This window comes from Parasteatoda tepidariorum, chromosome 5, assembly GCF_982258835.1.
Source record: "Parasteatoda tepidariorum strain Cologne lab strain chromosome 5, Ptep-v5.0, whole genome shotgun sequence".
NCBI classification, from domain to species: domain Eukaryota; kingdom Metazoa; phylum Arthropoda; class Arachnida; order Araneae; family Theridiidae; genus Parasteatoda; species Parasteatoda tepidariorum.
Window position 1 is genome coordinate 50,524,845 of NC_141759.1, and position 25,917 is coordinate 50,550,761.

Genomic DNA, 25,917 nt, shown 5'->3' on the forward strand with positions numbered 1-25,917 from the left:
ATGGTTGGACAAGTCGTCCTCGGGGACGGGTAAAATTTCTGAGTTTTTTCGAGCCCTGGTGAGGAGATAAAATTAATTACGATATATTTAATAATTTGAAGCATTTATTGATGGAAATTGAACAACATTAACTTTCAAAAAACTTTTAAAAAATGTATTAAGTATTATGTAGAGAAGGGAAAATCACTCGCAAATAATTTTAGTAGCGCGTGTAATATCAATTCGAAAAAATCCAAATGCAACTATAATTAAGATGAGCTCTTAAATTTTAGTTTAAATCGCAGAAGTTGAAAAAATAGATAAATTTCAGGTTAAAATGCTTACATTTATACAAATTGATAGATTAAAAATGAGGTTTTAAAACTCTAAATAAAATATAGAAATTTTAGATAATAGTGATTTTTTTAATATCTTCTTCATTGTAAATAAATGAAGATAAACAAAATTCATTTCATGTAGTTTAGGTAATAATTGTTTAGTTTTTTAACTTAAAATTAAAAAAAAATTTAAGAGATTTGTGAAATGAATTAATTTCAACAAATTTACACATAATTAGGTACTTTCAAAATAATTTTTTGACATGAATCTATTAACTGAGTATGTATTAAATTCAAATATTGAATTATCCGTTTGGAAATTCAAAATAAAAAATTTTATCCACAGAAAAAAAAACTTTTAAACTTTCTTAAATATTTCAAATTTCTTTCCAGTCGTTGAAAACATTTGATTACACACTTATTTCAAAATGTATAGACACAATCTTGCTATAAAAATGAACAAGACAAAGTCTATTATCCGCTTCAACGACCACTGGAAAAGTGTACCAGCTGAATCAACAGTAAATGTGCACGACCGATTTTAAGAATTTTTCCACGATTCTGTTCTCTTAGTCGTGTTAGAGAAATGGATGTGAAAACGCAATTTCGAATTTCTTGTGGGATATTATTTTGTTTTGTGCTATGGAGCTGTTTTATAACTCAACCAGTATTTGCAAGTAGAGTAAGTAATATAATATTTTTAAATGATTTATAATTTTTTTTTGGATTTTGTTGAAATAAATGAATGGAAGTAAAAAACTTGAAATATTCCTTAACAAATGAAAAAGTCTGTAACAATATATAGGTAAGCTACATGCCTCTGAAGAGAACATTTTTAATTCAAACGCTTCTTTAATATCGTTTCCGGGTACATACTTTACAAATATCTGGAATTTCCACTAGATAACATCTCATATCCTACATATAAATCAGAGTAATTTTTTGTAAAAACGTTTTGAATAATTTTAAATGTGGCTTATATTTTCAAAGCCCAGAAATTGGTAAAGAATATTTTTTTTCTAATCTCCAACTCAAGTATATTATTAATGTTGGAGAAAATAGTTATGTCTGGTATAGAGTAACATAGATATCACCAACAATCAGGAACTGTATACAAGAAATATTTTTATAAAGCATACAATATATCTAATAGAGAACAACGTTTGATCCACCCTTATAAGGGCTATAGATTGATATTTATTCCACCAAAAATTAATTTAAGGCTGTATACAAGAAATACTTTTCATAAGGTATGCGATATATTGAATGTAGAGCAACTTCAGTTCCACCGATACAATGGGTATAGAATTACATCGATTCCACCGATTTTTTATCTAGGACTGTATACAAGAAATGCTTGTCATAAGATATACGATATATCGAAGATAGAATTACGTCAGTTCTACTCATATAATGCGTATAGAATAACATCAATTCCACTAAAAATTAACCTAAGACTATGTAAATGAAATTCTTATGATAAGGCATACGATATATCGGATGTAGAACAACGTAAGTTGCACCCATGTGCTGGGTATAAAATATCGTTATTTATATTCATACATTGGGTAGTAGGTATAGAACAGTGACAGCAGTGTCCTGTTATAAATGAAAAAAATGATAGGAGAGCTTAGACGTTTTTGAGAATTATGATGTTAGAATATTTTGATTAAAAGAGCATTATAATAATTTAAATGAATATATTTAGCTCTACAACTACGTGAAATTCACTACTATATTTTTTAAACAATTTAAAACAAAGAGCAATTTGAACTGTTAGCTGAAACTTATACGGATATCACACGAGTGAAAAATAAGAACAAACGTAAGCGGAATCTCAATTCTATCCTCCACACTAAAGACAATTTCGCAATTCGGAGTTGCAGATAAGGTTGCTTAATTGCCCAAACGGTTGTCGTAATAGGGTTACCATTTTTTGCTACTTATCTTAGCTTTTGGCTAACATTTTTTCATGTGATGCTATTATCTCATATTTTCTCAAAGATGTTTGTAAAGGGAGGAAAAGTAAATCACAGACGCTCTAGAATTGATATCCGTTTAATTTTATGTGTTAAATTAATTAATTTAATGTATTAACTCAAAATTTCATCCGGCCACCATCTTCAATAATGTCGCAGCCATTTTTATTTACATTTGTAAACGTCATCACACAGAATTGAAACGTCATAAAAAGCAAACGATCTGATTGAACAGAAACAGTTTCTGTTATTTCGTGCAACTGTGATTTCTATGTCACACGAGGATTTTCGAGAAATTTTGTTGATAGTGGAGGATACGATTGCGCTTACGGTTGACTTGGTGGTTTCGTTGCAGATAATTTTCATCGTGTGATATACTCTCTAAATATTTTTCTACCGTTTATTATAAATTGGTTATTGCATTTTAAGTTTTGATGCGACATTGTTGCCACTAATGTAGATTAAGTTGGTTTTCACCAGCAATTAACAAAGACAGTCTATAAGAAATGCCGTTTATAAAGTAAGCAATATATGTCAATTGAATCGTTTGTACCAGCTATTTACGAATTGAAATACATAACCTTCAAACAACAATAACACTTAACTTCTTCAGACCTGATTAATTCTACCCAGCTCGATCTGGAAATTGTTTAGAAGTGACAGCTAAATTTTGAAAAATATTCATACTTTGAAGCATTCATATCAGCTAAAAATATTTTCATTTCGTTTATCTTGGTGCTTCAAAACTAATTTTATAAAACTAATTGGAAGTTGACTTTATTATATTTTAAGCAGTCTTGAGAAAAGCTCGTCACGACACTATAATTTTTACAGGTTATGGGTATCCTGTATTTGGTGAGGTATCTTTCTGGGTACCCTTGAGTCTTAAAGGAATAAGAAAACAATTCCGTTCATGGAATACGATATATCAGGTCTAATAAATGTCAGTTTCACCCATTGTTCAGCAATAGAGTAACTTCGATTACTCCCACAATTAACGAAATCTGTCTATACAGAAATGCTTTTCATAGAATGGTATTATTAAAATGTGCGCAATTTAGTTATTTGAGTTCATTTTGTCTATTAAGTTTAGCTTTGGACATATTTTAAGCAAAAAGCGAGTGCCCATGCCTAACCGATAAATGTTTTTATTGGTTAAAACGAAGTACCAGTATAAGTTATGTAAAAACTTTAAAAAATACATTATTAAGGTTTTTTGCATTTATTCACAAATTTGGGTAATAACGTGTTGATCGCGTAAAACTCTAACCACCTATAAAAGTCTTTATTGTTCAAAATGGAACTAAAAAACGTTTTTATTACTCTTATAGCTATTAATAAAAAATACGTTGAAAAACATGAGATTATTAGAGTCTTGATCTCGTTTGATCGCTGGTATGAGTTTAATGGCAATGTGACCTTGGTTTGATTTGGCGAACTACAAAATTTAACAGATAAAATGTATAATAAATTATACGCTAGAATCAAGTTATCTTGTCTTACACAGAATTTTTAAACATAACTGTTTTGATAATTTGAAACTAAGTAAATAAAATTAAATATTGAGCAAACTTATATATTTTTTCATTTAACGTCGGCGTTAAACAGCCGATTTATTGGATTTATGTGTATACCAATCTTTGACGTCTTAACCTTTTTATTCTTAACCTAATCCGGAATACAAAAGATCTCATGGGAGCCACGATGACTCAAGGGATAGAGGATTCGCCTTCTAATGCGGCTAACTGGGTTCGAATCCCAATCGATACGACTTCCGTATCCGGCTTGCGCCGACCACAGTGCTGACGTGAAATATCCTCAGTGGTAGATGGATCATGGCTTAGAGTCCCCTTGTCGTCAGGCTAACCGTGGGAGGTTCTCGCGGTCTTCCTCTCCATGTAACGCAAATGTGGTTTAGCTCCATTAAAAAGTCCTCCACGAAAGCAAATTTCTCCCAATACTCGATCCAGGAGTTCCCTTGTCTTCCAGATTGGGTTCAAAATTACAAGGCTACGGAGTTGAGCATTAATAGTCGTAAACCTATAAAAATTGGGTCAATTGTTCAACGACGGTTATAAAAGTTATAAAAAGATCTCATGGAGAGTACTTTTTAAACTAAGTTCTATCTCGTCTTCAACTTTTGAGTAAAACTAACCGGGAATTGTGTTGCATGGACGAGGAAAACAACTGGCAAACAATCACTGTTTGCAAGACGGTACTAAAGGATTCTAAATCATGATTAGTTTATTATTGGTAGGAATATTTTTTGTCAACAATGTAGTAGGTGCGTACCGGGAGCAGCATATAAATTGATCAGCCATTTCCATGATCCGACCCTGGTTCAGCTCATTAATTTATGCCCTATCTTCTTTAGAAAACCTATTAAATAATTTTACTGAATAACTTATATTAATCTATCAGAAACATTATGTTCTTTAGGTAAACACCGATTCCGCGACACTGAGGTGCAAATTTTCATTCTTTGTTCGTTACCTCTTTTTGCAACGTTCAGCGAAATTCAGAGTTATTATAAGCTTAAAAACTGACTGCGTTATAGCAAATTTTCGTGGCATATGTTTTAGATAAATAAATTTTCGTGTCTGACTTGGTTTAACCCACCCCTTCCTTCTCGCTCCCGTGAAAATGACGGGGTGAGGTTTCACCCTCTATTTCTCGCTCCCGTGATATTTACGGACTGGAGTGTTCAGTAGTAACGCGCCAATAAGAATAAAACTAATTGATTTCTTTTGCCCGGAAAACATTTTATTTCTCATTTTACACACCAGATGGCAGTACCAGAATATTTTTAAGGTAATTGTAGATTGTTGATTTATTTTAAACTAGATGTCAGCAATAATCAAATACGTAATACAAATACAAAAGCCCCAAAAATAGGCACTTTCATGACCGTTTTCTTGAAAACTAACTGATCGTTAAGGTGTTAAAACACGTCATTTTATTGTCGTAAAATGTTAAGTCTCTCGATTTTTTTTTGCAATATGTAAACGCTTTCGGCTTATGTGTGTTTTAGTGCAATCAAAAATCAATCTTCCTGATATTTTATTTTTAGAAAACATCAATACCTAAAGCGGGGAGTTGGCGACATTTGACCGTAGGCTTAGATGAAACTACATGGGTACTTCTTGGCGTGTCCATCATCTTTGGTTGCTACGAGTTGGCAGAAATTGCAGCAAAGGGCTATATTCCTCACATTATTGGTATTCCGCTGGTAGCATTAGGTGGAGCAATATTCTATGTATCATACTCGTCTCTTTTAACAGTAAGATTCTTTTTTTCTTCTTCTTTCAACATCAATGGAATTTTTACTTTTGATTATTACAAGGTGTTTTAAGTTAGATTGAGGATTTTTAAATATTTAAAACTGAAAAATCAGTTACGGTTAAAAAAAAACGATGCTTGTGACAATCATAGGGATGCCCCCGGCGACTATAAATCTAAAAAGTGGTAGAAACTGATTTAATTTTTGTTTATTTTTAATCTCTTTAATTGTTCAATCGTAACTGCAACTATGGCTTACATTTCAATTTATTTAAGTTTCAAGGAAAAACATTCTCTAAATTCACTTTTAAAAGTAAATTGGAAGAAAAAAATGCTAGAAAAAGTTGTTAATTTTAATATTTTTTAATATAAAATATTAGTAACACAATTTTTTTCTTTTTTCAGTCGCCTGTGGCAACCCTGCAATCGAGTGGTTTGCTAGACAGTTTTAAAGAAATTGCAATAAACTTATGTCACAAAATATAAATTCTTGACTCCAGAGTTTTAGGTTTTAGTTCGAAAACATTACGACAAATGGCAATGCACATAGTTAACGTGTAAATCAAAGAAAAATAATTGAAAATTGCATCAAAATTTTTATAAATTTTTTAATGAGAAAAAATTACAATATTTTTTAACATATGTATCAATTTCAATCCTAACGGGACATGTTATGATGCAATTTTTACATACTTTTCTTTGATTGTTAAGTCTACTATTTGCAACACCATCTGCAAAGAAACCAAGAGTTCTGGTAGTAAGCATTTATGCCCTGCAACATAAGTTTGCTGCAATAGTTGTAACTTTTATTCTTCTTTTTTATACTTTTAAAAAGCATTAGCCTATTTTAAGCAATGTTATAAATTTACGTCTGTTAGTATTAATATTCATGTTAAGTATTCCCGCTAAGACAAATTCATTCAATGCCGTATTCATTTGTTGGTATTCTGTAGCCGTATTCATTTGTTGGTATTCTGTAGCCGTATTCATTCAATTGCAAAAGATAACGGATAAGCAGAGACCATTCTAACAGATAAGCAGCTAATGAAAATGTCAGTACTTTAATAAAAACGGACAAAAAATTTTTTGAATATGGTCATCCTAGGTATATATCTTGAAAAACTTACCTACCTAAATATTGAAAATTAATAACAAATAAAATAACTTTCTTAATTAATTAATTAATTATGATTAAAAAATTGCTGTTGTAATAGGTAAGCATAAATTCATAATATTAATTTTTAGTATTATATATTAAGTAATATTTTAATACTTAAGCTTAAATATATATATATATATATATATATATATATATATATATATATGTAAGCCTAAGTATTAAAAAATTGTGCAAATGTGCAAATTTCATAATAAAATAAGATATTTTATTTTATGGAAATTCAGAAGCATTATTTTATTAAAATTCAACTAAAATTTAGAAGAAACAATTATGAATGACTATAATTATTGATGAAATTACATTATAAACGAATGATTTAAATTTACAATATTTAAGATTTAACTTTACAATTTAAATGTACAAAACAATTACAATCACACCAAAAATTAATATGAAGGAATTTAAATGAACGAAAATTCTGTTCCGGTCATAACAATTGCAACTGACCATAAAAAATCCTGCGTTTCACGAGTCGAAAACGACGAAAAACCAAAACAATTGCTCGATTCTGCGAAGTCATATTTCAGAGTGATTGGGGTGAAATAATGGCAGTACAGGCCAAAAAATAACTTATCCTGGAGATGACGATGGCCTTGCCCCACCTTGGCCTGTCATGCCAACTATGATATGATGATCTGAAAGCATATTTACTGAATCATTTATGCACGTTCCATTAACAAATGACTTTTTATCTGGAAGACAGCGCGAAAAACTAAATAATTTTTGCACCACTTTTTAAGCCTTTGTATGATCTTAGATACTTCAAAAACGTATTTTTAAGAGATGCGAGATGTTAAATTCAACTAACACCTAAAATAGTCAAAGTGGGCACTGTTACTATTCTATAGAAAAGTTCTAAAGTTAAAGGAGTTGTATCAATAATTTTTCTGGTTCATTAATGAAAAGGATATGTTTATAAATAAAATATGATAATTATATAAACGAAATTCTGTAATAATAATAATTGAAAATAATGACAACAAATATATATATTGGTATTCCATAAAGTTAACCGTTATCACAAAGAGTAACATTCATTACACTTGAAAATCTTGCGTCTATAAAGCTTGGAGCATCGCAATTTAACAAGAGATTATTACGTCAATCTGATTTTTAGTATCACGGAAACTTTTCAAGAACTTGGGCTTTCCTTTAGATAACAGGACAATACTTATATGAACATCTTATTGTTTGCATGGAAATTGTGGTATCTTTATCAAAAATTGCTCTATTGAACAGTTTGAAAATGTTGCTTCTTATCATATTGACCCAAGTTTTTCAATTAAAGTAATAAGCAAGCAAGAACTCTTTTAGCCTCTTCAACTTTTCTTAGAAAGAAATTTACGTGATCTACTCATGATATAATTAACTTAATTTATTATTTGTTATGAATACACAAATTCTGCCATTTACTTTATAATTTGTAGTGGATATACAAGGTTTACCATTTCATTCATAATTTGTTGTGGATTAACAAGGTCTACCATTTCATTCATATTTTATAGTGGATAAACAAGGTCTTGCATTTAATTTATAATTTGCACTGGATACACAAGATTATATAATGTAATTTATAATTTTTTGCGAACACACGAGATTTACCGTATCATTCGTAAATCGAAGTGGATACACAAGGTCTAGCTTTTCATTCATAATTTGTTCTGGATACACAAGATTTACCATTTAATTTAAAATTTTTACTGTATACACGCACAAGGTCTACCATTTCATTTATAATTTTTAGTAAATACACAAGTTCTAGTATTTCATTCATAACTTATACTGGATACACAAGTTTCTGTAATTCAATTCATATTTTTAATTGGGTACATAAAGTCAACCATTTCAGGCATGGTTGATAATGAATCTAAATTACTAATGTGAATCTAAATTGCAATTTGAATTTTACAACTGGAATCTTTAACCTGTCACAGCCTAATCTAATTTCTTAACTATTGCTATGCCAACTATCTATTTCATATTTTATAACCGTCGTTGAACAGCCGACCCAATTTTTGGGCTTACGACAACTAATGTTAAACTACGCAGCCTTGTAATTTGAACCCAATCCAGAAGACAAGAAAACTCCTGGATCAAGTATTGGGAGAAATTTAGCCTTCGTGGAGAACGTTTTGATGGAACTAACGTGCATTTACATGGAGAGGAAGACTACGAGAACCTCCCATGGTTGGCCTGACGGCAAGTGGCCTCTAACCCATGATCCGTCTACCACAGAGGATATTTCGCGTCAGCACAATGGTTGGTGCAAGCCGGAAGCAGAATTCATATCGACCAGCTATTGCCGGGATTCAAACCCGGTTCACCTCATTGGAATGCGATCGCTCTATCCCCTGAGCCATTGCGGCTCGCCAACAATCTATTGAAATTATTTTTTATTTAGCTTTCTGAACCTGTATTAAGCTGAGAAAGGATAATATACAGTTTAGCTATAGCCATATAATACTGGGTAAGCATAAAATAACTATATGCCGACATATCATCCTCTAAGGAGAATACCGTTTGAGTGAACGGAATAAAATTTTCTACATAGTGACTGTGATCTATGGGTTAAAAAATATTGCGTTGGTCTCTCGGTTACAGTTTCAGTTACAAAATTTCTAAATCTTCAGTTAACAACACCCACTATTTTGATCAAAATGTAATTAATTCTTGGAATAAAAAACTTAAATTGGAGTTGCAACGGTATTTCTGGCACGAGAAATTACGACGTTAAATTTTTGCCATTAATCACCATTTCTCGTAACACGAGAAAGGAGTGTAATAAAAACATTTAAGCACAACAAAAACAGACAGACAACACAGGAAAAAAAAAAGAGATTCCTCTGTTTTTAAAGATTTTGGCAGCACTCTCTTTTCCTTAGATTTCATGAAAAATGGTGAGGTTTGGAAAAATTCTAGCGTTGCAATTTCATATGCTAAAAATATCGTTCCAACTCTAATTTAGGTTTTTACTGTAAAGATTACGTTTTGATAAAAAAAAAAAAAGTGTGTGTTGCTTTTTGAAAATTTGAATTTTCGTCACTGTAGTTATGACCAAGAAAGCTACTAAATCGTTCTTAACACCATTTTCGAGGGCATAGATCATAATATCTTTGTACAATATTTTATTTCACTTACTTAAATTCCAATTTTATTCTACTCTTCAGAGAGTTATACGACAGCAAAGTTAGTTTAAAATCCTCTTGTTTATCTTTAATAATGAATGATTCTAGATATAGTAAAGAACACAGAGGAAGCAAATCAGAGAATAAGTGGATCTGTTTGTAAATAAATAATGAATTTCACTTATGGCAGATGATGAAAATATGGCAGATGACAATAACAATTTTAAAATTTTTACGACGTACACTGGCATTTTGTAATTGTTATTATTTTTTTTAGTTTCTTTTCAGGTGAATTGCTCGGGAATTTATTAGAAGAGTTTTTCAGATTAAATGAAAAATTTTGAGATAATAGCAATAAGCTATTGCCGAAGTTTTTATAGAAGTCATCAAAGAAATTGTTAATTTTTGTTGTTATTATTTATTTCATGAAATCAATAATTACTTAATATTTGTACGCACTTTTTATAAAAAAAAAATTAATAAAATTTCATACATTTTTTTTGTTCCATTTATTTTTTGCTTTTGCTTTTATAAATTACAAATTCCAATCAGCTCTCTTGCTTCGTGATAATAACTATCCTCTAGTGTCTGTCAAAACTATAAAAGAGAATTTTTGTAATCTGTGGGCTCAACTTTAAGATGGTGGTAGACATGAACAGGTTATTTATTTGGAAAACTTTACCCTTTCCTTTTCAAGAACTTCTTACAAATATTCTTCGTCCCGCAGTGAATTAAGCGTAAGACACTGTTCCCTGTAGATGACCAAAGCAAAGCATCACTTCCAGAGATCAGTTAGTGGGCGGGTGAAAACTTTGAACAGTCTGCAAAAGGACAACATCAGCCATTTTTAAGGAGTTCTATAGTAAAGTAATCGATTTCGAGTGCTGGTCACCAGGTTATCATAGCGGGCAATTTGCAGTGAATCAAAAATGCGAGGGCATATCTTCGAATCATCCTCAGGAAAATTTCTATTAGCGTAGCACTTTGGGCAGCACTATTGCTTCATAAATAAGTACTACGACTACTACTACAAGCAAAGACTCGTTGTTGTTGTTCATTTACGTCGCACTAGAGCTGGTTAATGGGCTACTGGCGATGGTCTGGGAAACATCCTTGAGGATGATCCGAAGACATACCATTACAATTTTGATCCTTCGCAGAGTGGATGGCACCCCCGCTTCGGAAGCCTGACGACCTTCACGCGAAACCTGCACGCGAAGTCGAGCACTTTACGGTTGAACAGTTTAACGAGGACCAATACCGCACACCCTCGGTCCCTACACAGACTGATCCAAGTAGTCACCCACCAGCACCCAGACCGCAGCCAGTGATGCTTGACTTCGGTGATCTGCTGGGAACCGTGTCTTAACGACCAGTCCACAGCGGGACGGTTCTTTTGTAGTTTTAAGAAACAAACTTACTTTTTTTTCTTTTTTAGAGAAAAAGGCTTAATCTCTCGGCTTCTCTGCTTCAGAATTATTTAATTTCATAATTTTAAGTGGCCACATTATAGGACCTTCGATATTTTTAGACTTGCTGTTGCGGGCGTCGGTTTGAGATTGCAAAACTCATCTCGCATTTCAACATGTGTGTTTGCGGGGAAGATGCGGTAAATATGTTCGGTGAAAATTGGACTGTAAGAGGCAATCAATAGATATTAAACCTGTAATAGGCTGGGGCAATTCGAATGTCTAATTCTCCTTGACTAACTGACAAAAAATCAACACAAAGAGAGAACGAGTGGAACATTCAATTGTAAGAGAGAAACTGAACCCTCAGCCTTCAAGTTTCAGAAAGTTTAGGTGATGGACAAAACTTTTCCCTGAATAAATAATTTTCATCCGCTTTGAAATATAAAAGTGGTAGGTATTTTATTTACGTCGCACTAAATCTGCACAATGGGGTATTGTTGACGGAGATGTTTGACTTCAGTGTTCTGGGAACCATGTCTTTACGATCAGTCCATTGCGGAACACGTAGGTAAACAGAATAAAAACGTGTCTCTCAGTTAGGTTTAAGAGAACACTTTTCCAACCATGTGGAGAACTCGTTGACTTAGTACTATCGAAGAATATAGCTAAACAAAGGGAAAAAAGCACAAATAATACAGTTTTAAAACCTTAAGTTATGAGCGAAAAGTAGTATAAAAGTTTTTTAATTCCTTTTTAGTTAAATTTATTTAAAACTTGGGCGCCAACTCCGATTCTTTAAGACACGATTCCCAGCAGATCACCGAAGTCAAGCATCACTGGCTACGGTCAGTGTGCGGGTGGGTGAGCACTTGGATCAGTCTGCGTTGGGACCGAGGGTGTGCGGTATGGGTCCTCGTTAAACTGTGCGACCGTAAAGTGCTCGACTTCGCACGCAGGTCGTCGGGCTACCGAATCGGGGGTGCCATCCCCTCCGCAGAGGATCAAAAATTGTGATGGCATGTCTTCGGATCATCCTCCGGGATGTTTTCCAGACCGTCACCAATAGCCCATTGTGCAGCTCCAGTGCGACGTAAATTAACAACAACAACAACCGATTCTTCAAAACGACGTGGTGACCAGTTGACCGTTATTTATTTATTGGTACACATGCGTGCAGGCTTGTAAGCTCAATTGCACAAGAGCTTATAAGTTTTACGGTACAAGCACGACTTCATCAAGTAGATTGTTGTTGTTGTTGTTAATTTACGTCGCACTAGAGCTGCGCAATGGGCTATTGGCGACGATCTGGGAAACATCCCGGAGGATGATCCGAAGACATGCCATCGCAATTTTGATCCTCTGCGGAGGGGATGGCACCCCCGCTTCGTTCATCAAGTAGAAAGGTAGGTAGGTACTTTATTCAAGTGGGGCCTCCCTGGCCGAGCGGTATCGTCGGTCCAAACGCTCTGTTAAGCGTGGAGGTAGCGGGTTCGAATCCTGTCGTAACCCTGGATGTATTCTTTGTGATGTCTTTCTCTGAATTGTTCTATCTGTATTTTCTACTTGACAATGACTTATAAGCCTATATTGAGCACACAAGTCAGCAAATGTATGTAATTTCAATAAATCAATCAATTTATTCAAGTCGTATGATGGGCTATTGGCTACGGTCTGGGAAACATCCCCGATGATGATCCGAAGACATACCATCACAATTTTGACACTCTGCAAAGGGGATGGCTCCTCCGCTTTGGTTACCCGACCATCTGCGAACGAAGTCGAGCACTTTACGGTAGAACAGTTTAACGAGGACCGATACCACGCATCCTTGGTCCCTTTGCAAGCTGATTAAAGTGGTCACCCACCCACTTACTGACCGCAGCCAGTGATGCTTGACTTCGGTGTTTTACTGAGAACCGTGTCCCTGCGATCAGTTCACTGCGGAACGAAATATTAAAGTGACAGTGTATTTATCGGATGTTTTCAAGCAAGTTATACACAAGTGACGTGGACCAATTTTTACAACTTTTAATATGCTCTTGAATAATCGGTAGTACTTTTCTAACCTTATACAGAAAGTAGTGAATTTAAATAGGTGTGAATCGTCATAGTGCTTATTTGAAAACATCCAATGCTCTACACATTTAAATTCAGTGGAATGCAGTTTTTATATCTTGGCAGTGATATTGCGAAAGGTAACATTATATGTTAAATAAAAAAATAAAGGCTTAATTCTTTTTAATTACTTGAAATATTATTTATTTTTAAAAAAATGTTACTTATTAATATACTATTTACAAAAGTACAATTTAATTTTAAATTTGTATTTTAGGAGGTTTATAAAGATAAGTTTTATGAGGTAGCAAATGATCAATGCTTTAATGTAAAAATCATGTCGAAAGATTTTAAAGTCAAATAGAAATAGCTTTCTCTTTTGAATTACTTAAAATTTGATTTATTAGAAGCCATGTGACTCATAAATGTATTATTTATAAAAATACATTTTGAATTTAAAGTTATGTTTTAGGCAGTTTATTACAATAGCAATTTATGAGGAAGCGAATATCAATGCTTTGATATAAATTCTAATAAAAAGATTTCGAAAATAAAATTTTAAAATTTTCTACTCATGTAAAATGTTAAATTATTAATTATGTTATTTTAATGGTTAAATTTTTTTTTATGTTTTGTATTAGTTAAATTAATGTCGATATCACAGATCGTTTTCCTTCATCACGTGCATAAACTCTGAATTCCTATTTAGTTTAATAAATAATTTTTTTATGAAAGCACAAAATAAAACAGTGTATTTTGAATGAGCATTCATATTTCTCTCAACAAAAGACATATTTCTTAAAAATATGTTGCTTAAAAGTGTCTTAATAACTTGTTTCGTTCGTTAAATGTTTAAAATGTAATATTGAAGAACGAATTCAAAAATCCTTCATTTACAAAATCGTTTTCTTTTTCAGCTTTTATCGCATTCTTGAATTTAATTCACCTATACTGAGAAGGAAAAAACATTTTCAAAAATAATATATTAATCTTAAAAGAAAATGTAAAGCTTGAATGCTTATTTTAATGAATTTTAAAAAATTTCCTACACAATGAAAATTATAAGTTGCCTACATGTGAGACAACAATTTGAAAGTTTATAGGAATAAGTGGTCAATTTATAAAGAGGAAATATAATTATTTTTGACAGTTTTGTACTTGATCTTAAGATCAACTAAGACAAATTATCGTACAATAGTTGTCAAGCAAACATGTTTTACTGTACTTTATATTTAAAAGATATAAACGGATATTTTCCAGCTTTTGAATTTGACTTTTGAATGTAAAAATTTTTCAATAATTCTGTGTTTTTGCATTAAATTACTTCTAATTAAATATCGTACATAGCTACCTTTTACAATAATTAACTCATTAAAAATAGTAATCCGTCAGGATTTGGGGATTTTACAAGAACTTGAATATCGGCATGTTCTTTCAAAAGTGCCTCTTTCTCAGAACAAATAATAAAACGGAAATTCAAGGGAACTGAAGTGACATAATTTAAAAATCTTGGTCTGGCAGAAAATAGTAACTATAAACTTATTACAACGGCTGTCTTCTATAAACTCGAGAGTTAACTAGTTGGTTGTTAGACTTGATAACCAAAACTACATTTTCAATAATTCCAGAACAGATATTAGAAATTTTTTGTCAAGTAGTTAGAAGTATATCAAAACGGTGCGATCAGTTTTCGCGCTACATTTTTTTCTATTTTTTTAAAGAGAAAATTTACAAATGGAGAACATTAATACATTTTACTGTACAGAGTGATTCTGCGACCATGAGAGGAACTTGGAGGTATGGTTAAGCGTACTAAAAGGAGCAAATTTTTTGCATAGGAATATGAGATCCTGCAGAGAACCCTAGTGAACCTCGCAAACCACGATCCATTTCATCTGCAGAGGTTTGTCAGTCGCAAATGATTTGCTGTGTGTATGAAATTGTTTCAGGATGTTCTAGATATGATCACATGTAGTCCCAGCATGATGTTGCGCCAGCTCATTGCGACCTGATGATGTTGAATTACTTGGATGCAAATTTTACGTAGTGATGGATTGAGTGTGATGGGCCAGCCTTATGGTTACCTCGTTTACCAGATTCTATCCAGTTTTGATTTCCTTTGAGGGAGGCATCTGATGAACATGACTCCCGTCGACTCGCTGAAAGGCACAGTTGCACGCCTATCTTTCCCTCCCCATTTGCACAAAGCCTGAAATCAGGCGTGTAAGAGCATTAAACGAATGATAATCTGATCTTCATCTCCGATTGTCTTAGTCTGTTTTCAGGCTATCATGTAAATTGGCTATCAACAGCAACGACAACTTCAAGTTAGGCAAAAATTCATGAGCGTGATCAGTGGTTCTTTATCTCTAGCAGTTATTTTTGCTAATTCTTGCGCTGTGGCGTTCTTAACATCGGCAATGGTGAAAATTTGGCAAGCCTTTTTATTGACTAGTGACATCAGACAGGTGCCTTTTTTAAGTACTTGTGTAGATAAGGTGCTACAGCAGTAAGTATGCGCTAAATGCATGCATTTTTTAACGTGTTCGAGGGAACGTCTTTTACGACGATATCAAGTATGAACCTCAAATGCTGTTGACAGTCACAATTTCTGCACTGTATTGCGGAATATTGTATTGCTACAAAGAAACAATAAAGTAAATAAGCATATTTTTCCTCTCATCCCACAAGTTAATCCCATGATCAACCTGTAAACTTATCAACCTGTAAACTTATCAACCTGTAAACTTATCAACCTGTAAACTTATCAACCTGTAAACTTATCAACCAGTAAACGTATCAACCTGTGTAAACTTATCAACCTGTATAATGCGCTTGCAATGATTAGCGAACTAGATTTGCTTGTACATTCTTTGACAAAAATTAATTTTTCCATTCTTTTAATCGTTGAACGCAGAATTTCTATTGAACTTATTTTCTTACATATTTTATTTCGTAGTAATTTAGATCAAAATAAGCGTTAAAGGTAAAATCTTCCAAGCAATAATTTTTCAAATTTGTACTATTTGCAGTTATTTAGATTTAAAATAAACTTTATTATTAATTCATCAATGAAATTTCTTTAATTTGCAAAATCTATTATAGAGACATTTTTGAATTGAAAATGAAAAAAAATATATTTCTTTCAAACTGCTTTGTTTTGGTTTTATATATTAACACAAATATATTTCTGATAGTCTAAAAAAACTTTTTAGTAACTATTAAACTTAACTATAAACTTTATTATTAAAAAATACAAAATATGCTTGTAGAATGTCAGAAAAAACATAAGTAAAAGGGACACCGGTGTCCCCTCTGTGTCAAAGGGTTAAGATTCTTTGAATTTTATCACTGTACTTTTCAGACACCCTGCACAAAACTCTTATCCAACAATTTGATTTTATTCCTAATGTCAGTACTTCCGTATTGAATGAGTCATAAAACAAAATATACTCTCAGCAACTGATGTCCTTGAAAATAAGTTAACAATTCCTATAAAAAGAATTTTGATTCAGAAACTCTTATCGTTATCTTATTGATCATAAATTTAAGTCATCAAAACACTTATCATGAAAGTACACACAATTTTTATTTTTATTTAATCGTGGAACATGAAGTCGGTTAATGCTACTTTTGTCATAAGTTCGTTGGCAACTGTGTGCCAAAAAGTGAATAATTCAAGAAGAATTTCAAAGATTAGAAAGAATTTAAAAGAACGTTTGACTGTAAATGATTTTTTTGTAATGTATTTTCAATCTTAGCAGGAATAACCATTATGTCTTACGTTCCGAGTAAGTTAAAATATTATCATTTATTACTATTCAATGGTAGATTTATGCATTTTTTCGGACCATTTTTTCAACAAAAAAAAAAAAAAAAAAAAAAAAAAAAAACGTGAATTTAATAAATCTTGAATATTTCTAAATCTCTTCTCTTTTCGATGCATTTTTGATAGACATTATTTCAGTATAATGCAAACAATTTGTTAATTCGGAGTTGCTTTCGTCTGAACATATTTATAAAGGGATAACAACCATTTTATGACGTTATAGTAAATTATAAAGGGTTTAATTTCACGTAAATTTTAGTAATTCAATTGGTCAATTGTAACGCAGATATTTTAATTTACAACTATTTTCGGTTGATTGTAATTAATTAGGACGCATTGCCTCCGTAGGTTTTTTCTGCCAGTTTTTAAATTTTTCTGTAAAGTGGCATTCATTTAATTTTAATTTATTTTTTTAAAACTTTCCGTGGCAGTCAAGTGGTTAAAGAATCGAAAACCCGTCGGGAGGGACCGGGGCTCAATCTTCGACTCCGAAGTAATTTACATGTATCGAAACCTGCATTTATTGTATTACATGCATTAATTGTATTTTACATGCATCGGAGGATACTGCCAAACAGTGTAAATATCCATCATCAGTTCATCTGAAAACATTAAATAAAAAGGATTAAAAGCATATTTAGAATTTTTCTTCCTTGTCTAAACCCTTTCGACATTTGAGTTATGTCGGATTAAGAAGGCCCTCTTAAGGTTCACGTCGCAAGGTTTTTTACGTCAGACTTGGTTTCCCGCACCGTTTGATCTAATACTATTTACATTTAGAGCTATTTAGTCAATTTCTTCTCTTTGGTTAATAAACTCAACATTCAACTACTTCTTTCAAGATCAACTGTGGTCAACAAGATCAAAGAATAGCAAGCAATAAGTCAAAAACTACTGAAAGCAGTCCCTTCAAGATCCCGCAGAGGAGTAATCGTTAAGAGTCGGTTCCCAGAAGATCGTCTAAGTAAAGCATCACTAGCTGTGGTCAGTGTGTGGGTTGATGACCACTTTGATCAGCCTACGATGGGATCGAGGGTGTGCGGTATTGGTCCTAGTTAAACGATTCTACAGTGAAGTGCTTGACTTTGCGTGCAGGTCTCCGGGCTACCGAAACTGGGGTGTTATCCCCTCTGCAGAGGATCAAAATTGCGATGGCATCTCTTCGGATCATCCTCAGGGATGCTTCCCAGACCGACCGTCGCCAATAGCCCATTGAGCAGCTCTAGTGGGACGTAAATAAATTACCACAACAACAGTCCTTTTAAATGCGAATAATCTGAAATGAAAAAATAATTTTTGTACTTATATGTTCATTGACACCACAGAAAAGATTTTTTTTTGTGAGCAACAGAACTTCTTACTCTTTATATCAGCTCTTATTGTGTACCAAAGTTAGAAGGTTAATTTAAATTTCATCAGTATTTCAAATTTCAAGGCTACATTCTTTGTACCAAATTTTATTGTTTTGACAAATATCCAAAATAAATTTATTCCCCTTTATATCAGCTCTTATTGAGTATCAAAGCTAGAAAGTTAATTTAAATTTCATAACTACTTAAAACTTCAAGGCTACATTTCATACTACATTTTTTTTTGTATTGTTTTTGTTTTGACAAATCTGCAAAATAAACTTAATGATATTCTTTGATATTCTCAAGATAATTTTTGAACGTGTAAAATATTTTTAAAGAAACTCAATTTACTTCCTCTGATGAAGTCAAAAATAAAATTTATTTGAAGCTCCAAAGAACGTGGGATTGAAAATACAAACTGTATTCTACTAATATCAATTAATTCATATTATGTTAACAGCTAATTGTGAAACTATAGGAAGATAAAATCATCATACAAAAGATGCCTAGTAAAAAATTTAAATCATTTTATTATGCGTATATTTGAATAGTAATACCTAAACCTGAGAAAAATATCGATTCATATATATATTTTCAAAGAAAATATAAACCTGAATTTTAATTTAAACTTCGTCAATAATTACATAGTTGCTATTTATTAATAATTACTATTAAACTCTTCAATACTTTCGTACAAATTTCAGGTTAACCGAAATTAAAATTTCCTTTAAATAATGTTTTGAGTAACAATATTAAGTGTCACAATTTATTCAATAACTATTCAATAATTTCGTACAACGTATTGAACTATTCAATAGTTTCGTACAAATTTTAGATTAACCAAAATTAAAATTTCTTTTAAATAATGTTTTGAGTAACAATATTAAGTGTCACAATTTATTCAATAACTATTCAATAATTTCGTATAACGTATTAAACTATTCAATAGTTTCGTACAAATTTTAGATTAACCGAAATTAAAATTTCTTTTAAATAATGTTTCGAGTAACAATATTAAGTGTCACAATATCAACTAGCAAACGCTAAAGTAAATCATGCCTGAAACTTTTTCTTATTTAAATACGTCAAAAAATTTTCACATTTGAAATTCAATGGAAAACGTTAAACCATTGTACAAATCGATTAACTAATTAATAATCCCAACACTTTCTACAGTTCTGTTTTTCCTTATTTCTTCATTATTTTTGAAGTTAAAATTTTTTGGGTTACCCTGATATCTACAAAATCAGGGAATCCTGAATAATTTCTATTTCCCATGATTTTCTGTTTTTTTTTTTTCTTTTTTGTGTTTAGATAAAGTATCTTTTGATATCGAGACATTTAGCACTTACTTTGTTCTTGTTTGGCATGCTGAATATAAGGCTGATTTTTCGAATGCTTCGTCGTAATTTAAAATGCTTTTTTGCGAATAATATGCTAGTTTTATAACTGCTGTAAATTTACAACTGGTACTCGCTAGGTCAAGTTTAGCTCATCTAAAGCCGAAGCCGACAACGCTTAGTTTGAAAATGGCACAAAAAGTCAATATGAAGAAACGCCACAGTTTTGTGAAAATAAAAAAGCGTTCGTTGTCTAATTTTTTAATGATTAAAAACTTACACTGAATTACTTGGGCTCATAAAAAATTTGCAAAAACTGAGAATAAGACAGTGATTTTTATTTTCATCTAGGTGGAAAAATGTCGCCAAATTGGATATTTTAAAAAAATGACTTTTAAAATATTTCAGTTATTTGTCCGGTCTGTTCTAAAACCCAAATAATGCCTCTCAACAAGATTTAGCTTAAAATCACCACATTGCTTCAAATGTGAGGCACTTAAATTATGTCCTTTCTTCCTCAATGGCACGACAGCCCCGGGTGGGCCCTGGCCTTCTCAATCAACTTCCTCCAGGCCTGCCTCCGCCTGGCAGTTGTCTTCCAGTTTGAGACTTTTAAGACTGAAAAGTCTCTTTCCACGCAGTCGGCCCATCTCAGCTTTGGTCGACCTCTGGGCCTTGATCCGATGGGCTGAGCCGAAAAGATTATGCTTGTCGAACGCTCTCTGATCATTCGAATGATGTGACCAGATTCGAATGATGATTATGTTAGCCCACTTAAATTATGTGGCTCTTTTATTTTCCTAGACGACAGAGCTTCGAAAAAACAGCAATTACCGTCCGTATGCTCGTCAGCTAAAAGTTATCACCTTACCTTGATAGACCAGGTTACTTTATAAAACAATACTCACTGCAAGATGAAATTTATTTAAATATTTATTTAAATATTTCTTGAAAGAATCATGCTTACGTCATTAATTTTGCTAATCAAAAACTCAAGAATAAGGTAGTCTCTCAGCTTGTTCTCTGTTTAGCAAAGGTTTTTTTTTCGAAGTATTTTAATTGTGAAAAAAAAACTCATCTAATCAAACTAAATAATTCAGATCCTGAAATATATTTAGTCTTGTTAGTGAATTTGTATAAATACTTTCAAATTTGTTCTCAAAATTTCTCTTGTATTTATTCCTTGATATTATTCCTAGGTACATTCTCTGATATTGCTCCTCAGTGGTTAATGACCATGTTAAAATCTTTAAAAGAAGATGACCGGTGCTACTATGTGGCCACTACGCTTGTATCATTAGGAGTAGTATATTTAGTGAAAAAGGTAAGCAAATCATTAAATTTTTTATACATTTGAAAATCCTAACAAGAAACAATTATAAGACGAAAGAAAATTCTATTCAAAGTAATCAGAAGAATATAAAAAAGCATTAAAAAAGAGTATACTTCTGTTGTTTTTATAAGTATATTTGCTTTAAAAAATAAACAAATATACTAAACAAAAATATACAGGAAAACTAATGGTATTGAACCTGCTTTATTAAGTTAAATTTGAGCTTATTGTATCGTTAATAAATTTACGAACTGGAAAAAAATCCGGGGAAAGATAAATTTATAAACATATTTGCATCTTCATAAATTTATTTTTCCAGACGTCTGAACCTTGTATGACTAAACTCAACCATTGGACTCAAGCATCGTGAATGAGAGGAAGATAATAAATATACTTTTAATCATCTTTAGTTAACTTCTACTTATTAACACTGGTCATCTAATGTTGGATACTTCTCGGCAGTATCTTCTTGAACCTTTAACATATAAGATCAACGCTAGTCAGAATAAGAGAGAAATGAATGCGGAACTAAAATCAGAAAAGTACAGTAAGTTTTAAAAGGTTAACTTATTAAACTTATTAGTGGTTAATGTATTAGTCGTTAACGTATTAGCGGTTAACGCTGTAACTTATAACTTGACTTTTCCCAGTTTCAAAACTTATAGTAATAATATCGTTAAGTGCTTTATTAGAGGCTAGGAAATAATTTCCGGACCTAATTCTAGACCTTGAAAATATGGTATTGACTAATACTTTCTTTACTTTGTCTTTCAGAAAAATTCAGAAACATGACTAATATACAACCGGTTTAACTTTATCCACCGCATGTTGCCTAAAACCGGTGTAACTTTAGCCACTACATGCTGCCTGCACTGATTATACTTGAAACAGCTCTCAAAAACCATTCAATCTAATTTACCACCCTTAATTGTTTTAGAAAATGGGAAAGCTTGCCAAAACTAGCATTATTTTATTGCAAGGGAATTCTTTAGCTCATGCGCTTTTTTTCTAACTAATCTCTTTGTAAATAGAATAGGTGTCTCAAAGTTATGTAATTTCCCTTCTCTCCACACTTTCCCCCTCTGCTTTACACAGGTTACGGCAAATCTTTCTTTTTTCTCCGAACCAGTTTATTCCAACTTTTTACTGAAACGAACTGTAAGAGAAAAGTAAGATTTGCCGATACCATTGAAATAGAGGGGGGAAATGTGGAGAGTGGGAAAACTACCAAAGCTTGAGACTCCTATTTACAAACAGTATAATAAACTAAAGTACACGAGGGAAATTTTTAATCTCGCTTTTATAAGAGCTGTTGCGCTGACATAACTATCTTTAACGCTATAATTTCGTTTAGTATGAAAACATCAAGAAAACAAAAATCAATATTTTAACTTAAAATTCAAAATAACGCAAAAAGAAGGAAAATAAATTTTGATCAAAGTGGTATTCAGAAATCAAAAGAATTCAAATTTTTATGTTGCTAACATAAATAGGTAATACATCCTTCTAAAACTTCAAATATTTCAAAGTATCTAATTAGCAGAAAATAATGAAAGTTTTAAAAAAAACTCACGTGCTTTACTTCTCTAATTGAACAAATTTATTCATGAGCTTGTGATTTCAGAAGGGTTCTACTATTCAAAGAAAAGTGACTTTCATATAATCTCTCATAATTTTTCCTTTTTTATTTCAATGTCAGACTTAGATATCACTGTTTAATTTTATACCATTAGGTACAGTTACCTACTTTTAGGTCTCTCTTATCGTAATATGCCGTACTTGCAAGATCGAGATTTTAGTATAAAATTTTTGATTCTTGAACAAATTTATTTATTATCTTTTAATCACTATTTTGTTATCCCAAATCTAGTTATTTAAAAAATATTTTGAAACCTTTCTTTACTAGGTATTTTCTTTTAATAAATCAAAAAGAGTAAAGACAACAGACTTACACATTGAAGAAACTGCTGATGAAATAACGAGTAATTTCAAAGAAGTGTCTAACATAAGAACGGTAAGTAGATATACATATATTAGTATTCAAGTACGCAGGATCTTTCAATGAGCTGTTGATATCTTTGCAGATATAAAGCTCTAATGCTATCCAATTACAATTTCCAATTTCAACAAATTTTCATTGGGTGTTCCATAATGAAAGCTCTTAATGTTTTTAGATTCTTTATTATAAATAGAGTTAAACACTGTGGTCGCAATTCAGTATTTAAACAATGAAAATTCAAAAACGTTCTTGAATCCTAACGAATTAATTAGAAAAAATCAAAATCAAAACATCAAAGCTTATTTCGAAACAGCTCCTTTTTGGTATCACGAAGCTATCAAGCAGATTTTGATTTTTTTTTTTTTTTTTTTTTTTGTTAGTCTTCAATAATTTGTCAGGTTACATTACCCTTTTTGTTCTTTCATCACCTAATTTTTCCTTCATCACTTTTGATTTTTGCAAGAATTCTAAAAGTATTAACTAAAGGCTGTGATTACGAAACGTGCTGTTTATTAAAATACAGTGTCAAGGTTTAATTACGAAAGTGATGTAATAGTTTTTCAGGCTCACTGCGTGTTTTTTAGATTTGTATATTTAAAAGTCCTATTTTTTCTAAATTTGTTAAAGAGACTTCATTTTACAACTTTCGTCGAGAGACAATTGCGTAATTTCAAAATAATGTATCTATTATATTAAACAGATGGATAGGGCCACCTAATTGTAACTCAAGTTATAGAAATCTCGAACTAGATGTCCGTCAATAACCTTTACAAGATTATAAATTAACCAAGTATTTTTATTTACAGAAATATGAAGCTGATTGCATAAAGCCATCCTCAACGACTGAGTCAAATGATTGTAGGATACCAAATTCACTAATTGCTTCATCAGAGCAAAAGACAATGTTATTGAACATATCGACATCAGTGTACCAGAATCTGTCTCCTAGAATTACCGTCTCAGAAAACGAGATCTTATCTTTGACAAATCCTACATCTGATTTATCTTTAGAGACTCCTACATCTGTACACAAGATTTTACCCTCAGATTCTGATATTTCTGAGCAACAAATTTTATCAACAAGTTCTCTCGAGCTTGAGCTCAAAAATTTACCTTTAGAATCTTCCATACCTGATATTAAGATCTTGTCTTCAATGTCTTTCGTACCTGAACTCGAAAGCGTTACTTCGGAGGCTTCCCATCTTGAAATCGAAGTCTTACCTTCAATGGTTCCTGTGCCTGAGCACGAGATATTACTGTCAGAGTCTTCCATGCCTGAGCTCGAGATATTATCTTCAGAGTCTTCCATGCCTGAGCACGAGATATTATCTTCAGAGTCTTCCATGCCTGAGCACGAGATATTATCTTCAGAGTCTTCCATGCCTGAGCACGAGATATTATCTTCAGAGTCTTCCATGCCTGAGCACGAGATATTATCTTCAGAGTCTTCCATGCCTGAGCACGAGATATTATCTTCAGAGTCTTCCATGCCTGAGCACGAGATATTATCTTCAGAGTCTTCCATACGTGAGTTTGAAAACGTGCCATCTGTTATTTCAATGTCTGAATTCGAAGTCTCTTCCATGTGTAAGCACGAGATCTTGCCTTCAGAGACCAGCATAACTGAACATAGGATCTTACCTACAGCATCTCCTATGGCTGAGCTCATAAAATTGCCTTCATTGCCTCCTTTGTCTGAACTCGAACAGTTGACTGCAGAATCCTCCGCATCTGAAGATGCCATGCATTCAGAAACTCTTAAGTCAGGAAAAAAAGAGGAACTTTCAAGTGACAAAGTTCTCGTAGAGCAGCAACATGAATTCACATTACAGATCCCTATAATTCAGTCACAATCGAATGAAATGCTGACTTCAAAATTATCATTATCCGATGCTTCATCAAGTACTCTATCAGCAAAAGCTAAGAATGAGTCGGCATCAATAGTTACTGATGCAGTGTTAGACACATTCTCAGAAGTTTCTAAACAGGAAATTAGCATAAAGTCCTCGGTCGAGAAAGAAAATACCTTTCTGGCAAATGGACTTATAGATAATGGTAATAGTTTGACAAACTCAAGTATTGATGAATTTCCCTTGGACACTATTCCATTGGAAATGATCTACAAAATACTTCCAATAAGTATGCAATAGTTTATGGTTAATGTTATATTTTACGCGAAATCAAACTGCTTGTTGCATTTTTAGAAAGCTTATTTTAATAAATTAAAATATAATTTAAAAAAAAATTGTTTATGAAAACATTTCCGTGTTGTTCTTATTTTGGGGGAAATATAAATTCGAATACATGCGTGAATCTTATTACGGACATGAAAATCTTATCATATTTGTAAACGAATACTGCCTTCACGACATTACAAAAAAAATTAAAGAAGAAATGCCTAAATTTAATGTACTGTGAACAAAAAAAAAGTTTTAATTAAAAATAATTTTGGTTCTAATTATCAGATTTTCACATTGTATCTTAATTAATCTGTGCAGAAATTACTGCACTAGTTTTCGTATTTACAATAATTGCAGTGATATTTCTGCAATTATTAATTTTTAAATTAATTAGTTTATGTGACCTACTTGCCAAGCAATGTGTAAAATAAAAAAGTAATACATTAAATTACTTTGGATCTAATAAATGGATTTTTAAGTACTAAGATTCAACAGTCTCATGCAGAGAGGAAGGCGGAGGTAACGACTAAGTTCACT

The 25,917-nt window shown here is 32.1% G+C and overlaps 2 protein-coding genes across 3 annotated transcripts; both read left to right on the top strand.

Annotated features, from left to right (window-relative positions):
• The first annotated feature begins 841 nt into the window (after window positions 1–841).
• On the top strand, window positions 842–10,377 carry LOC147809332 (uncharacterized). The gene is made up of 3 exons (XM_087163901.1): window positions 842–999; window positions 5,367–5,576; window positions 10,158–10,377. The coding sequence occupies exons 1-3, from the start codon at window positions 904–906 to the stop codon at window positions 10,170–10,172; spliced, it is 321 nt and encodes a 106-aa protein (XP_087020027.1). The 5' UTR covers window positions 842–903; the 3' UTR covers window positions 10,173–10,377.
• A 2,894-nt stretch (window positions 10,378–13,271) lies between these two features.
• LOC122270215 (uncharacterized) lies at window positions 13,272–25,445 on the top strand. Of its 2 annotated transcripts, none has more exons than XM_087163902.1 (4): window positions 13,272–13,487; window positions 21,068–21,192; window positions 23,108–23,215; window positions 24,007–25,445. In XM_087163902.1, the coding sequence occupies exons 1-4, from the start codon at window positions 13,424–13,426 to the stop codon at window positions 25,348–25,350; spliced, it is 1,641 nt and encodes a 546-aa protein (XP_087020028.1). In that variant the 5' UTR covers window positions 13,272–13,423; the 3' UTR covers window positions 25,351–25,445. The 2 variants fall into 2 exon arrangements, with proteins under 2 accessions (XP_087020028.1, XP_087020029.1); XM_087163903.1 differs by lacking the exon at window positions 13,272–13,487 and adding an exon at window positions 16,961–17,138.
• Window positions 25,446–25,917: the final 472 nt, after the last annotated feature.

What these genes read in the sequence shown, in the direction of transcription:
- LOC147809332 (XM_087163901.1), top strand. Translation starts at nt 904, where the DNA reads ATGGATGTGAAAACGCAATTTCGAATTTCTTGTGGGATATTATTTTGT. An exon ending in AACCAGTATTTGCAAGTAGA is followed by an intron (nt 1,000 to 5,366) that starts GTAAGTAATATA and finishes TTTTATTTTTAG; the next exon opens with AAAACATCAATACCTAAAGC.
- LOC122270215 (XM_087163902.1), top strand. Translation starts at nt 13,424, where the DNA reads ATGCTCTACACATTTAAATTCAGTGGAATGCAGTTTTTATATCTTGGC. An exon ending in TGGCAGTGATATTGCGAAAG is followed by an intron (nt 13,488 to 21,067) that starts GTAACATTATAT and finishes TATTATTCCTAG; the next exon opens with GTACATTCTCTGATATTGCT. An exon ending in AAGTGTCTAACATAAGAACG is followed by an intron (nt 23,216 to 24,006) that starts GTAAGTAGATAT and finishes TTTTATTTACAG; the next exon opens with AAATATGAAGCTGATTGCAT.